Consider the following 15890-nt stretch of genomic DNA (forward strand, 5'->3'; position numbering starts at 1 on the left):
AGTGAAATTCAAATGAGCATATATTCTCGGACTGCATTATTGTGATCCAACAAAAGGCAGATGGCATATCACCACGACACGGGTCAACACAGGCACATCAACACTTCCAGCGTTCGATTTATTTTAGAATACCGCTACAGTTTGTCCAGAGCTTTAATAATTACGACTTGTGTTCGAAATCTATTATTATTTGGTATTTTCCCCCAAAACCATAGGTTTTTTTATTTTTTTAATAAAGTTTTTACTCTGTATTCAATGGAATAATTTTATGGTTGAATTTTAAAAAGCATGTTGCTTCTCACTCTTTCTATTACTTATTTTAAAACCATAGAGTCGTAATATTGTACAGACCTTAACGTATGAATTCTATCGGACTTTGTACAAATTTTAATGTATGAATTATGGTAGACTTGGTGGATAAATTAATGAATGAATTCTGTTCGACTTTGTACAGATTTTAATTTATGAATTATATTGTACTTTACACAGACAGTAATATATGTAGTCTGTTGGACTTTGTACAGACATTAATGTATGAACTCTGTTCGACTTTGTACAGTCTTTCATGTATGAATTCTGTTGGACTTTATACATACATTACTGTATGACTTCTATTGTACTTTGTACATATATTATTACATGAATTCTGTTAAATTTTCTACTGACTTTACTGCTTCTATTAACCGATTAAACATACAGAAGAGATTTTACAAAACAGTGTCCACTAAACGTAACGTAACAGAAAGATTTAGCTGGATCCAAATAGTTTCTGTAACAATTCTTTTTTTTTTAAATGTCGCATTAGCTGGTTTTCTGACAAGCACATAATAAAACTGTATTTACTATAGAAAATGACAGTTTTCATTAGAGTGAAATAGATGACGTACGGTGACTATATTGTGACGTCATTAAAGTTGCGGGTTGATGGGTATGCACGTGTGAGAAGGAAAATAGTGGAGAAGATCGGTTTGGACTTTCAGTGAAAAACTTCAGTAAAACTGCAAAGCCAATTCGCCCAACCTTGACATAGACATAGTTCGAACACGAGGTCACTATTTATCTCATCTGAGAACACGCAACCCAGTCGTCACCGATAAATGATCAGTTTGTGTCATTAGATCTTCCGCAGGGAGAACGACTAATGCGTCAGCTGTTCTCCAACAGAATGCACCCCCCCACCCACCCCGTCAACCAGTTTTCTTACACATACGTTACCCATTACAATGACTGTCTCGGAGGGAATTTACGACGAGGCTTTGATTATTAAATTGCTTCTCAACTTGTATGTCTGGAGTCAAGAAACTATCTGAACACAATATTTGAACCCGGACTCAATACAATAAGATTATGGACCGACCATTTTATGTTCATCGAGGATGGAGAAGGTACTTGTCTTTTAAATCGGGATTATTATCTTTTCCTTTTATGCATGAGCAGGTTTTTTTTCTGCAAATCAGAGCAAGGGTATTTTTGTTCAAGCCGTCAAATGGAAAATCGCAGCCTCTGCTCACCCGCCGAGAATATTTACGATAATTTCGTGCTCAGAAAATTTCCTGACTACTAGGACGAACCGTAAGTTTGAAACAAAACTGAGGTTCAAAGGGACAATCGTATGTGATTGGCTGACATAAAATCTCAATCTCGTAATGAACATAGCATTTTTTATGATGAAATACAGGTTTGACGGACTCTGATGTAAATAATTTTAGTAACATTTCGAAATGGAAGGAAGTATTCCCAGTAAGCAAGATTAGGACAAAGCACACTGTCTAAATTTCGCCAATATATGTTGCTAAGCTCGAAACGTTAGGAAACTGTTTTGCATTCGTGACGTTACCAATATTCATATTTTTGTGTCTTTATATCCTGGGGGAAAGAATACGTGTATAGGTTCAAATTCTGCAGGTTTCATCAGATAATTGAAGTTTTCTCCAGTTGTTATATTACTAACTACCAAATGAAAAATGACAACAATAATTTCTTCATAATTGTCCCAGAAAATAATAAAATAAACAACGTCTAATTCTATTACAAACTTAATGAGATTTTCAATAAATAAGACGGTCAGTTTAAAAAAAATCAACACCGCAATTGAGCATACATGTAGTAAAAAGAATATTTACCGAGTCTTCTCAAGGATGTGTTCTATATCGAAAACATGGTTAAATTCTTTACTTTTTCTTATTTTTCCAAGTTCAAAGCGTGGTAACTCCTTTTAATTTCTCATACATACGTTACATTTACAAGTGCGTGTAGCTAAAAAGATTTCAATTATATATCTTAATTTTACTATTAAATTTCCTTTGCAAATCACATAACTACGGGCACCGTCATGAAGAAGAAAAACGTGTCAGCACATAGTTGTTAGAACAGCAGCATATGTTTTGGATAAGCCAAAATCCAGTTTACTTAGTGTAGAACCTTTCCCTCATGATTTATCTAGTTTTGCAAATTTATGTGCGGATTATATTTATATTTCGAGTCCGTGTTGTCTCTGTTTCTTTGATTCAAGATTGTCTTATTTCCACCTGGTCCATGTCTTATTTCCAAGTGAGAAACTTTAAGCGTCTGTGGGCCATATCTGGGATGGGCTTGAAACAGCCGAATCAAACTGTTGGAGTTTTTTCTCGCATTTCTTTTCGATCGCTGGTTAGTCCCACGCTTAAAACGAAACCTTGCCATGAAAGTATCTCCAGGTTGAAGTAACAAACGTTGACTATTACCATTTCCTAAGTTTAGGTTCATGTTGAAACCGCCTCCATCAACGACATTATTCTGAGGAAAATCATTCTGCAATTGGCTTAATTGGGAGGCATGTTGTGATAACTGGAGGTTCAGGTTTGGGTTGCTCGGGTTGTTGGCGAACCCTACTGAATTCGCCGCTTGCATGTTAGTTGGTTGCCTTTGAAAGACTGGCTGCCACTGTTCGTTGTTGGACATAACCTGGAATGGGAAGGTTGGGGGTTGTGTGAACGTGTCCAATCCTTGGCCATTGCCGGGCATCCCTCGAATGGAACCTTGAACATTTTCCATTGGTATGCCTGCAGCATCCGATTGGATAACGCGAATCTCTGGCTTGGAGAAGGCTGGATTTAATCCGCTGGGTTTAGAAATCATTCCGCCGTGTGTATGTAATTGACCGAAGGGACGTGTGTTTGTCGCATGGTCCACTCTCACGGGACGAATCTGAATGCTTCCTTTGCTGGGCAAGATCCGGGCACTAGCCATATTTCCACCCAACTGATGTAAATGACTCAGGTGGTCTGTAAATGAAATTGAAAAGAACATGTCTTGCAAGCAGAGGCATCCGCGGGAGGAGATTTGGAAAAACTATATTGTTCAGTATCAATCTCATCCTTTGATGTTGGCTTTCCCTCACCCCCAAATACGCCCCGAAAAAAAATTTGCTTTCACCACCACCCCCACCCCCGCCCCATATTACTGCGGACGCCATTGCTTGCACAATGCATTCATGTTTCACATAACAATTTTATTTTAACACACATTTTTACGATACCTTGTTACTTCATAAGTGAACATACTTTGTAATATGTCACCTGAATTTTTAACAGTTCTAACACTAACCTCTTAATGTTGAGCGCCTAGCAAGGCAGCTGTTAGTACCATTTTTTATAAGTCTTTGGTATGACTCGGCCGAGGTTCGAACCCGTGACCTTCCGTATCCAAGGCGGACGCTCTAACCACTAGACCACCGGAGCGGTCAGATGTTTATTGTAAAATGTTGAGAATTTCGCTGAACAAACAACTAGTACTCGAAGCTTGACTGCAACATATTAAGGTAATTTTGACTTAAATGTGCATACTACATTCAAACACAAAATTGTAACACAATATACAGTGTACTGTACTTCGTCCGAAATGGATGACACGGAAACAAGTTTTCTATATCGGCTCCGTTCGAGGTAAATGTATGTTAAATGTTCTCCTGTAACGAATTTCATTTCAAAATCTAGAAAGCTTGCCTATTAGGAAGTAATTGCATTAAAGCCCTGAGATTTTATTTCCAGCATAATCAGTGCCGTCTTAAGGCATGGGCACACTGGGCCGTTGCCCAGGGCTTCACGCTTCTAGCCTTTAATTCATGTGGGTGGGTAGGGCCGGTAGGGGGCCCCAGTGCATTGCTTTGCCCAGAGCCTACAATGTTGTTAAGACGGCTCTGAGCATAATTACTGTCGAATTCTTATAGATTTGAGTAGAATATATGATATACATAATCTAACAACGAATATCGTGGAACTAATCACTGCAGTCCAACGTTTACGAATTCGTGGCACTAATCACTACAGTCCAAAGTTTACGAATTCGTGGAACTGATCTCCGCAGTCCAACGTTTACGAATTCGTTGCACTAATTGCTATAGTCCAACGTCTACAAATTCGTTGCACTAATCGCTACAGTCCAACGTTTACGAATTCGTGGCACTAATCACTACAGTCCAAAGTTTACGAATTCGTGGAACTGATCTCCGCAGTCCAACGTTTACGAATTCGTTGCACTAATCGCTACAGTCCAACGTCTACGAATTCGTGGCCCTAATTACTGCAGCTGAATATTACGAATTTCCCGCACCAATCACTGCAGACAAACATTTTAGATTTTTAATACTCTTTTAGTACCCTGGAGGTTGGTTACAAATGCCTCACATTTGGCGTGCTATTGAGATTTGAATTTAATTATTTACAGAACAGGAATTCAAAGATATTTATCTCGAATTTACACAATCCAGTGGGATGAAAATTCGATTTATCTTTACTACTCCAAGGCAATTTTGGATACAGGATACAAGATATGATAGTTTTAAAGCAAAAGAATGCAAGCCTTTTAACGAAGGAGGCGATTAGTTACTGTTAGTAATAAACCCAGTTGTAGAAATGAAAAATAGTCAGAAGAAGATCAGGCTTTCTGTTTATAAATAGATGGCATCCTAGTTCCTAATATGCATATTGAATAGCTTCGTCATTTGATATCATTTTAGTATCAAAGAGAATAGTCTATGGTAAAAGCCGTCTTATACTTTTTGTCACGATTTATATGACGGAGCGGGCTAAATGTTTTGAACTGACTAACTTCAGCAGCTTTTTGAAGTCATAATATTATTTAAAAAGTTATCAGAACAAATCAGTGTTCTGTACCATCTATTGAAACAGCATATACGAAATAATGTCAAGCCTCAGTGATTAATATTTTTTATTTCTTTTTTATGGTAAAACTTTGATACAGATTAGGATTTCCGTCATGGTCTACATCGGTGGTACATAGGATGAATGAAGACGCGAAATAGAGCGGAATTAAAATGTTCGGATACATTCTATTTGCTCAGATAAAATCAAAATTCGGATAAGTCAGGAATAGCACTGCAAACACATTTATCGAATCATATAAAAATTTTCTACTTTACAAGGTAATACTGTAAACAAAAAGTTTACCAGATATATCGACTGAAGAGTAGTACTTCCTTAATATAAGAGCGCAATCTCAGAACTTTTGAATGTCTAGCTTGATTGTGCTACATACTAAATTACCCTTTTTGCAAGGTCTCAATAAAAGTATCCTCTAATTAACCATTTGTTTCCGCGTGTGTCTGTGATTGTTTGGAAAAGATAAGTCTAAACAAAATTTTAATCAATGAATTAGCAGCAAAGAACATTTTAACACTGGAAACAGCTCCACCCATTATAATTTTTCTGTTAAAAAGTGAAAATGGACAATTTACTCACCAGATACAACTCTTGTTAGTTTGCCCAAGTTCTCGTTTTCAGGTCCATGTGGAAAATGATTGGAAAGGGTTATCGGAGGGACAGAAAATTTGGGATGAATGGTGTAAACGGCTTCCATTCCATTCTGCATATGCTTGGTCACATGACAGTGGAGAAGCCATGTCCCCGCATTATCAGCCAGCATCTCTACTGTTTCGTAGGTTCCCGGAAACACTTCGATAACATCGCCTCTATGGGACCTCGAGGTCTTATGAATATATGAATGACCATGAAAGTGAACTGTATGGAAGTCGTCCTCTGAACCCAATCCAAGAACGTACCAGGCCACCATGTCGTTCTCATTCATGTCCAGTCCTTTCAAATTACCAAATATTAAACCATTTATTGCGTTCATTTCATTACTGGCTTCAAAATTGTCCGGTAATGGTTGGACCTGTTGAGCAAATCTCTCATGAGTCTGTCTTATGTACCAGCTTCTGTTCTCGTTTATTATGTAGAAGACGACAGCAAATTCTCTAATTATATTGTCTTTCCTTTTACCGTTAGCATCCAACGTACCTTTTTTGCATGTAATAAGAGGACCCATCAAACCAGACGATGTATCACGAATCATATTACTGCCTGAATGGTAAATCCATCCGATGCAGGCGGTCTCGTTTGGTTTCGGACCGGATCTCTCCGGAACAGTCCATCTGTACGTGTAAGAGCCACCAGGAGGCACCGCATCATCGAAGGTCTCGCTATCCCGGGAGAAATCCTCATACTTCATGCCCTCATTTGATTTATCATAGAAAACACCATGAGGCTTAATAGAGAATGGATGCGTGGCTTTGTTCATGAATACAACCTCTATGACATCCCCAATTTCAGCCCGGATGAAAGGTCCTAGAAGTTGCAAATGTTCCTCCTCTGGAATCCTCTGCTTTTGGGTGGAGAAGGTTTCGTCAGTGTATTCTCTATACACTGCCTTTCTGTAGATTGGGCCGATATAGCCACTGTCATTTCTCACATACAGATATCCACGACTAGAAGAAACAAAGACATCATTGGTAGATAAGTGATATCAAATGAAGAGTACTTGCTATCGATTTAGAGCAATGTCTGCCTTTGTCAAAAGTGAAATTGAAAATTCCAGTTTACCCTCGCTGCGCTCGTGTGTTGTATAGAACGATTCGGAAGAAGCTTGATTCTGAATGATCGCAAATGATTACAAAATGAGAACGTGCCTCTGTTTGCAACAACTAAAGGGTCTGTATTATATAGATTGCTGATGCTAAGCTAACTACTACATCGAAAAATTTCCTTCTGGTTCATAATACAACTTCAGCAGAAGTAAGTGTGAACAACACACAGACGTCCCTGCAGTAGGATACGAATCTTAACTTCGTTTGCTATTTAAATTAGTTTGGTAATTAGATATGGAGTATAAGCAAAAACTGTCGGTGATGCAATGAAGTACTAGATCAATGTTAAATAATAGATGCAGATACAATTAGTCGTACGAGAGAGAGAGAGAGAGAAAGAGAGAGAACGTATAATATACGTAGACTTAGATTACACAAAAGACATAGACATAATAAAGACTTGTTATTAAGAGTGCAGGCTTTCCCGATAGAGCACCATAACTGATTTTTCAATCCATTGTTAATAGTGAAATGTCAATGGAAATAATGAGATGCAAGAAGTGAAATATGGGGACCTATATTTGGGATTTGGTCGCTCAGTCAAAGCGACATACTTGTATTTTCATTCCTTGCGTGAATATGTATTATTGGGTTTAACGGCAAATCAGCACATTCTGGACTAAGCGAGTTAGTTTAGGTGTCCCGAGAAATGCATACAAATAAAAAATAAAGATAAAAATGGCGAACTGGTTAAAATACAAAGCTGAATGTATCATATAAATCACACACTGATAAAAAGTCAAAGACCTTCCCTGATAGGACACCGTTATGGGCGCCATTACAGTGGAAACATATTTCTATAAATTCGTCTCCTCGAAAGACAGGAGGGCGCATTGGGCCTATTATATGTACCCAAGCCAGCATGAATAGGGTGGGATGAGTGACCGACGGTACAAGAGAATCACTGTGCCAAAGAATGATTAATCGTTTTTGTCAGCCTGCTTGGAGTCAACATGGAGATACAACCCGTCAACGTTGTCGTCGGATTTCTCGTTCAATGCTTTTGCGACCTTAATATTGAATCTACAGTGAATCTTTTGGAGGAGAGGAATCAAAGCGCCACTGTTGGCTTTCTGAAACGTATGATTTGCAAATTGGAAGTATACATAGCGGTTAACGAATTCATCAATGCAATGCAATTCGTTACAGACATAAACTTCGAAAAAAAATGTTTGCTTCAGATTACCTATCTACCTACCTACAGTACAAGTCACATGGGTCATATATGCGCATTTACTCATTTTAAATTATATACAAATTATTCCTTTAAAATTTAACACTAATTTTCTTTAGCCAAAGACTATTCAATTCTGAATTTTGAATGATCTGCACCTTTACTGTCATCAAGAAACATCTTGACGAAAATTATCGATCTCTACGGTCTTTTACAGTGGTTGCCATGTATTAAACTTGGGTCAAAATAAGAGCGCGTCGACTGGAACCGTCACAATCGAGGGTTGTACAAATTCGTTTATCAATACGCGTAGCTTTCATTGTGACATCACGGCGCACGACATTCAGTATTAAGTCCTGATTGTAACGGATCACACCTTTAGGTTCATTTCGTCCGAAAATGTCAAAGTACTTTAACATTGATTTTGCCATATGCACCTCTCGGGGCGTCTAAAAAAATGACCGTTCAAAGGAATATGGATGTATACGAATACAAATGAAGCGAATACTTGTTACTTAAAGGTATGTAGAATCAAGTTCTAAAAAATTACACCCATTACTGAAATAGTCGGTGTTGAATGCCTACATGACCCGTGTGACTTGTACTATAACTACCTACTCACACACGTACCTATCTATCAATTTATCTACCAATCAAATTTACTACGCACATACTAAACAGACCCTGAAACTTGTAGTTTTACCAAATCTGCATTTAGTCTACATTTCATTTGCGGCTAAATTGCATTTCATTTGCGTTCATTCCACATTTTATTTGCGTTCCGTTTGAATTCCATTTACGTTTCCATTTCATCTACCATGTTGTCATATTGTGTTTACTGTTTCTGCAATAATTCAGATTTTATTGGTTCCATCCATAGTTCCTTTCATCTTCATTTATTAAAATGAATATACCACAGTCAGGATTTTCGCTTTCATTAGCATCAAATAGAGAGAATTATCCTATACATGTCTAGCCTATTAAAAGTGTGGTTATTAAGCAACGCATAAAATTCAAAAGTCAGGTCTGAATTTACAATAAATAAAAATACAACCGAACCTGAAATCAATGTTAAAACGTTATATTTGTCATCATATTTATTTCTTATTTCGTGTTTTTTTCTCTCAGTAAAAACTGTACAGATACAACTACTGGTAATATCATCACGGTAATGGCCGTTATTGGAACAACTGAACTGTTTGCAAATGCTGAAAAAATGTTCAGTGTTAAAAATCTGATCCCAGATAATCATGTAAACGAGTTATCGAAAATGGAAATTTACCAGCTGTCCAAAACACGGGGAAACAGGTTTTCAAATCCATCTATGAAATGCATTAGCTTTCATTTTTTTTCTTTTTTCTTTCTCTTCACCAATCATCATGATGCACTATAACTATCGCATTTGCATTCTCCTTTTCCTTGAACTTGCATTATCATTTCGTTTTTTGCTCATTCAGCATTTCAACTGCATTCATCATCTCGTTTGCATTCAGTTTTCTACAATCTGGAAACGTTCTGATAAAGTACTTACGTTGTGGGGTCTTCTAAGCTCTCGTTCTCGATTAGATCTCGCATTGAGGGCGCGTAGTTCCAGTCTATTTCCTCTGCAGCTATGTAATATTTTCTGACGATTCCCGACTGCTTGAACTGGGGAATCTGCTTACTTGCCATGGGACATTTTCTAACAGTGTACTGCGCCGACATTCCCGCCATAAGGTGATGGAATGTGTGACAGAAGACCGCCCATGTACCTGAATTGGAGAAGATTATTGCCAATACAAGTGACAAAATCTATTTGATATAAGTAGTAGCTATACAAGTTACAAGGTCTCTTTCATACAGTTAATGGCTATTCAAGTTACAAAGTCATTTTTATACAATTAATGGCTATACAAGTTACAAAGTCTCTTTGATACAATTAGTAGCTATACAAGTTACAAAGTATCTTTAATAGAAGTAGTAGCTATACAGGTTACAAAGTCTCTTTGATATAAGTAGTAGCTGTACAAATTACAAAGTCTCTTTGATACAATTAGTAGCTATACAAGTTACAAAGTCATTTTTATACAATTAGTAGCTATACAAGTTACAAAGTCTCTTTCATACAATTAGTAGCTATACAAGTTACAAAGTCTCTTTGATAGAAGTAGTGGCTATACAAGTTACAAAGTCTCTGATATAAGTAATAGCTATACAAATTACAAAGTTTCTTTGATACAATTAGTGGCTATACAAATTACAAAGTCTCTTTGATACAATTAGTGGCTTTTCAAGCTACAAAGTCTCCTTGATACAGTTAGTGGCTATTCAAGCTACAAAGTCTCTTTGATACAATTAGTGGCAATACAAGTTACAAAGTCTCTCTGATACAATTAGTGGCAATACAAGTTACAAAGTCTCTTTGATACAATTACTGGCAATACAAGTTACAAAGTCTCTTTGATACAATTAGTGGCTATTCAAGCTACAAAGTCTCTTTGATACAATTAGCGGCAATACAAGTTACAAAGTCTCTTTGATACAGTTAGTGGATATTCAACTTACTGGCAATACAAGTTACAAAGTCTCGTTGATACAATTAGTGGTTATACAAGTTACAAAATCTCTTTGATACAATTAATAACTATACAAATTACAAAGTCTCTTCGATACAGTGAGTGGCTATACAAGTTACAAAGTCGCTTTGATACCATTAGTGGTTATACAAGTTACAAAGTCACTTTGATACAATTATTGGCTATACAAGTTACAAAGTCTCTTTGATACAATTCGTAGCCCTGCAAGTTACAAAGTTCCTTTGATAAAATGAGTGGCTACACACGTTACAAAGTCACTTTGATACACTTGTAGTTCTGTAAGTTACAAAGTTCTCTTGAAACAATTAGTAACTATACATCTTAAATAGTCTTTTTGATAGGATTCGGAACTATACAAATTGCAGTCTCTTTGATAAGATAAGTGAGGATACAAGTTACATAGTCTCTTTGACATTATCAGTTAAAAATACTTTCTCAAGTTCGACATGGGTAATTAAATCTGTGCTATGTTTTTTTTAATACTATTTACCATGCTATATACATTTGCTCTATATCGCCAATTTAACTTCTCTATTTCGTTACAGTGCATCATGTTTGTGCTTACGTGTAGTTTTTAGCGCTGTAAAGAAATGTATTTGAGATAATGGTTGTCAGAAATATGGAATTACAGATCAAGTTAGCTAGTAGGTCTATATACCTTTTTAAGAAAGCAAGACACTAATGCATCACGATATTTCATTTCTCACACATAATAGCTCTTCTAATAGGTACGCCTTCCAAAAATGTTAAGTCTTCTTCGATCTTGCTTTAGGCATAAATTTTCCCTAAACGTTCACGAAGATTTATATCGAATCTTCGACGATACAAGCCAGTTTCTCCCACGTGGTTGTCTGTATCGACAACAAGGCAAAATCTTTCCATAAATAGGTCTGAGATCTAAGAATATGTAAGTTGGAATTAAAGATTGAATTTCCATTCCTAGACAATCAAAAACGACATTTCCAATGTAAAACCTTGTTTGATCGTGACTGACTGATCCAAATTTCGAATCTCATGCTCAGGTTCAGGAGTTATAAAATTTCAAGGCTAGTTCATTGTGTCATAATTTAAATTCTCAAGTGACGGGCTCTTACTTATAATTGTCTGCAATGCCTGTATAAACCTACTTGGATTAATGCCATATGTGATGCATGCAGTCACAAAACGTTTTTGAAAAGGTATACTGGGTGCTTATGAGTTTTTACGTCTTTTGAAACGCTCTGTCTCTTGAATAAATAATATTTTCAATCCAGCAATGCCATCTCTAATATACATTTGCACTGATAAAGATTCGCTGGAGATTAAACATTTACCGGGATTATCAGGGTACATGTAGCCGGTGAAGGATGTACCGGGTACCAACACTATGGTGTCCAGGTCTTGCTTGTTGATTCTCAGAGAGTTGCCTTCAAATGCTATTCCGTGAAGATCGTGACTACCACCAAGGCCAAACACATGCCAAGACACACGGTCTCCCTCACACATATCCAGTCCCTGTAGGTTCCCAAAGACGCGGCCATTTACAGCTGCAATTAGTATTTATAAACAAAAACATTAAAAAAAAAAAAAACATCAGCATTAACCATGATTTATAAGGTTTTTCTTTCCAGGAATTATTTTTAAGGAACTGGTCATGTTGTACTTTACATTCACGTTTAATGATAAATTAATGATAAATTTCCTTCATGATACGTCTCTAAGGGACAAACATGCACACCTATTAGACATTATTAGACAGACGTATTGCACACATCTTCGTTTACTGAACATTTTGTGGAGTCCACTAATACACCGAAATGTACTATTTCGAGTTTCCTCATTTAAGTAGTTATAAATGTAATATTTTCTTGGTGAAAAAATATAAACTTCTGTTATCATTTCTACTCAAAGTAGAATTTAACCCACTCACTGGATATTTTACAAAAACTGGTACTCGGTCGAGTCGCTTCCATCGCGTTTCAAGAACATTACGCTTGAGTTAATACTTTTCTATTTTTATTTTTATAAATCATTCATTTTTTGGGGTAATTCGTAGGTAATACGTTCAGTTTATTTTGACCATAGAAAAATATCAGTCAAGCACCGTTTGCAACAATCAGAAAAAAGACTTTAACCTCCCCCCTCCCCCGACTTCGCTCTAGATCTCACACTCATTCACCATTAAGGCAGACTTGTATTCGCGAAAGGGTGATTCATTAAGCCGATGTCATCTTGCTATGCCGAAAACAAGGTAAATATATTGGTAAGGCTTCTAAGAAGATAAAAAACAACACCCACTTTGCACCTCTACCGTCCCAGGTTCGATGCTTCATTCTTCGGTTTTCTCCATCTCAAAATCAACACACATACATACCCCCCCCCCCCGATATTTGAGCCGTAGTGAGTGCTTTATATACTTTGCGAGAGCTTTTCGAACAACTGATATTTAATAAATAATGTTTAAGTAAACACCATGACTGTTCCAAATCAACTCACAATGCATAAGGTTCCCATGCTTGAAGGCCTCACTCTCTTTATCAACTGCAGAGGCGTTTTTGACGTATAGCTGGATGTTTTCATCCAGATACCAGGAAAAGTTTTCATCAATCACTTGGAAAAGCAGGAAAAACTCTCTATCAACAAACATCTGAAATGCAAGAAGGAGACAAAGTTATGTGTCACTTACCTTTTAAAATAAGACTGATATATGATTCTTCAGAGGTACGTCAGTTAAAAATACGGTACCTGCTTATATTGAGATATAATTCAGTTTTAAGAATTGTTATATTATGACATTATTACAACGTCCTTATAAAAGCGAATTAGATCTATACAGAAGCGATGAACAAATACTGTAGTGCTGAACTGTTAGTACAATATCATTGCAAATAATAAGTAGGATCGTAACTGAAAATATATTATCAAATGCTAGTGTAAACTCCTGTGGGTGACAATTGTGTTCGTATGAGCTTCTAATGTAAGACGAATTGTTCTAAGGAAGCCGCGATATATCATGACGACTTCTTCTAAGGGAACCGCTATATCATTACTTCTTCTAAGGGAGCCGCGATATATCATGACGACTTGTTCTAAGGGAGCCGCGATATATCATGACGACTTCTTCTAAGGAAGATGCGTTATATCAAGACGACTTATTTTAAGAGAGCCGCAGTATTTCAGTTGAAAGAACGTCGGACTCGTAATCCTATCATCGCGGGTTCTATACCAGTCCAGGCCAGCCTGGGAAAAGTACTTCGCTCACATTTCTTTGTGTGATTCAGCCAGTAAAGCGCTGAACATGCAGCTAAAAGGCAAACAAAGCCTATTTTCCCTCTCCTACTTTTGATATTTTCAAAGCTAAATGAAAACTAAATTTGTGGCCCTATGTGGAAAACAAAATTCTGCGGCAGATTTCTCATTCGTTATAACAACAGATTAGACTGTACATTTGAAAAATTCGCAAATAAACGAAAATATCCATCTTGCGCAAAATATCATAGGAATGAATATCGTAAGTTATTATCTTAAGATTATTTTTTTTTAACATTTTACACGGAAAAGACAACTTAAAGTTCAGCCTTTTACTTTACCTTGTTGTGGTTGACAAGTACCTGTTTTCCATTGTTTTCAAGGGACCCAGGCTTGCAAATAAGCAAAGGACCAACGAGCCCCGAATTAACATCCTTCACAATGTCCACAGCCGAGTGGTAAGTGTAGGTCAGACAGTTAGGGTCATCGTTAGTTGGGGCCACTTCTCGGGGCACCGTAAAGCGGTACACACTTCGTCTGCCAGGCAAAGTGTACGCACCAAAAATCACGTTGGCTGGAAAGACATATGCATGCGTGTGTAGAAAGGACAGCAAATACGAGGTTAAATAATCTGAAAGCACAATACGAATTTTCAGGATCATAAAAGTATCCCTGCGAGAGAAAAAAAAGCTCAAAGGAAGAATTCTCGTTATACAATATAGTTACTGATTTATTTTAATTCCAAATAACATTACGTTAGGGGACCGTAACACAATGACCAGTATGCTTTTGTTAGCAACTGGCAATATATGTAAGTGCATTCGAATCCGTCTCCAGCAGCCACCGCTTTGAAATTAGAAAATTGGCTTATACAAATATGTGAGTTGCATAAGAATTCCTTGCTGCAATAATTAAGTTGAAGGACCTTGAAAGGTTGCTGCTTCTGATAGGTTATTGCTCGATACAGATGATCGTTGAGACAAGTGCGAGTGTTTTTTAAGCGCCTGATATGCATTGCTTTTGCAAACTTAAAAGACTTTGACACCAGAATTGTTTGGGTAATTTTTGGAGTGAACTGATTGAATGGTATTTTTATATATAAAAGTTTGCTATTCTTATTATCCAGCCTCTATGCGTGGATATAAAGGAATCTTCGTGACCGTCAATCCGACCGTCCTTATCTCTGTTATACAATCTTGTTATAGCAGCTAGTCCCATGGGTTTTATAGTTTGCCATGAAAATTGATCAATACTGTGGACATTGCTAGACGATTCGTATATCGAACAATCACTTAACTGACGTAAATTTATTATATAAGAGTTTGTCCTGTTTTTACTTGCAGCTGAGTGCAGTCTATGGAAAATTTTGTGAATGTAAATAGTTCCATAGTTTTCGTTGGATCACTTTTCACTTGGTATATGTGGCGCTCTACAGTTTAGCATTTTCGATAAGGGTTACATATCTATTAAAAAAATAATTTTCCCGGTTTTCCTCACTGGTTATACTGGCTATTAAAAAATAAAGACCCTGCATATCTTAGGCATCGTTAAAAGAACATTTTTCCCCTTTACTTTGGTGTATGATTGATGGGAGTAATTTGGGTTAGAGAGTACGCAGCTTGACCTTATTTCAGATGTGTACCTGTAAAAAATGCTAGCTCTGCTTGGTCATTTTCACTTGCTGTACTTCAGAGGTCAATTGTAAAGAAAGCCGATAATATTTATTTATATGGTAATTCATTCATTGCCCTTTCAGAAGTTAGTATTGTACTGTCTGGTAAAATTCTTTTTCTCTATTTTAGTAACTGCTAAAGATATTGTACTTTAGACCAATTCAGGCTGACCTTTTGAGCACAAGGGAGCAGTCATTTTAGTTGGGTGTGTGGTTAGATCTTATACAGTTACCACAAGTACAATATCCAAAGATATTCCAGCCACAGAACATGAAAGTAGCATAGAGGTATACCAACATTCGCTTCACTTTGCATCC

The 15890-nt window shown here is 36.9% G+C and overlaps 1 protein-coding gene across 1 annotated transcript in view; it reads right to left on the reverse strand.

The window, feature by feature from the left end:
- Positions 1-434: 434 nt before the first annotated feature.
- Positions 435-15890, reverse strand: part of LOC149795900 (ferroxidase HEPHL1-like) — a 72437-nt gene continuing 56981 nt past the window's right edge. Inside the window, exons 8-13 of the mRNA XM_089965819.1 lie at positions 14263-14474; positions 13148-13298; positions 11986-12198; positions 9628-9847; positions 5739-6763; positions 435-3263 (exon numbers count right to left, since the gene is read on the reverse strand). Coding sequence (XP_089821945.1) covers positions 2440-3263; positions 5739-6763; positions 9628-9847; positions 11986-12198; positions 13148-13298; positions 14263-14474 — 2645 coding nt within the window. The 3' untranslated portion in view covers positions 435-2439. The remainder of the gene's footprint in view (positions 3264-5738; positions 6764-9627; positions 9848-11985; positions 12199-13147; positions 13299-14262; positions 14475-15890) is intronic.

The sequence above is a fragment of the Sinohyriopsis cumingii genome, chromosome 7 (assembly GCF_028554795.1).
Source record: "Sinohyriopsis cumingii isolate HCF-2022 chromosome 7, ASM2855479v2, whole genome shotgun sequence".
Classification (NCBI taxonomy): Eukaryota; Metazoa; Mollusca; class Bivalvia; order Unionida; family Unionidae; genus Sinohyriopsis; species Sinohyriopsis cumingii.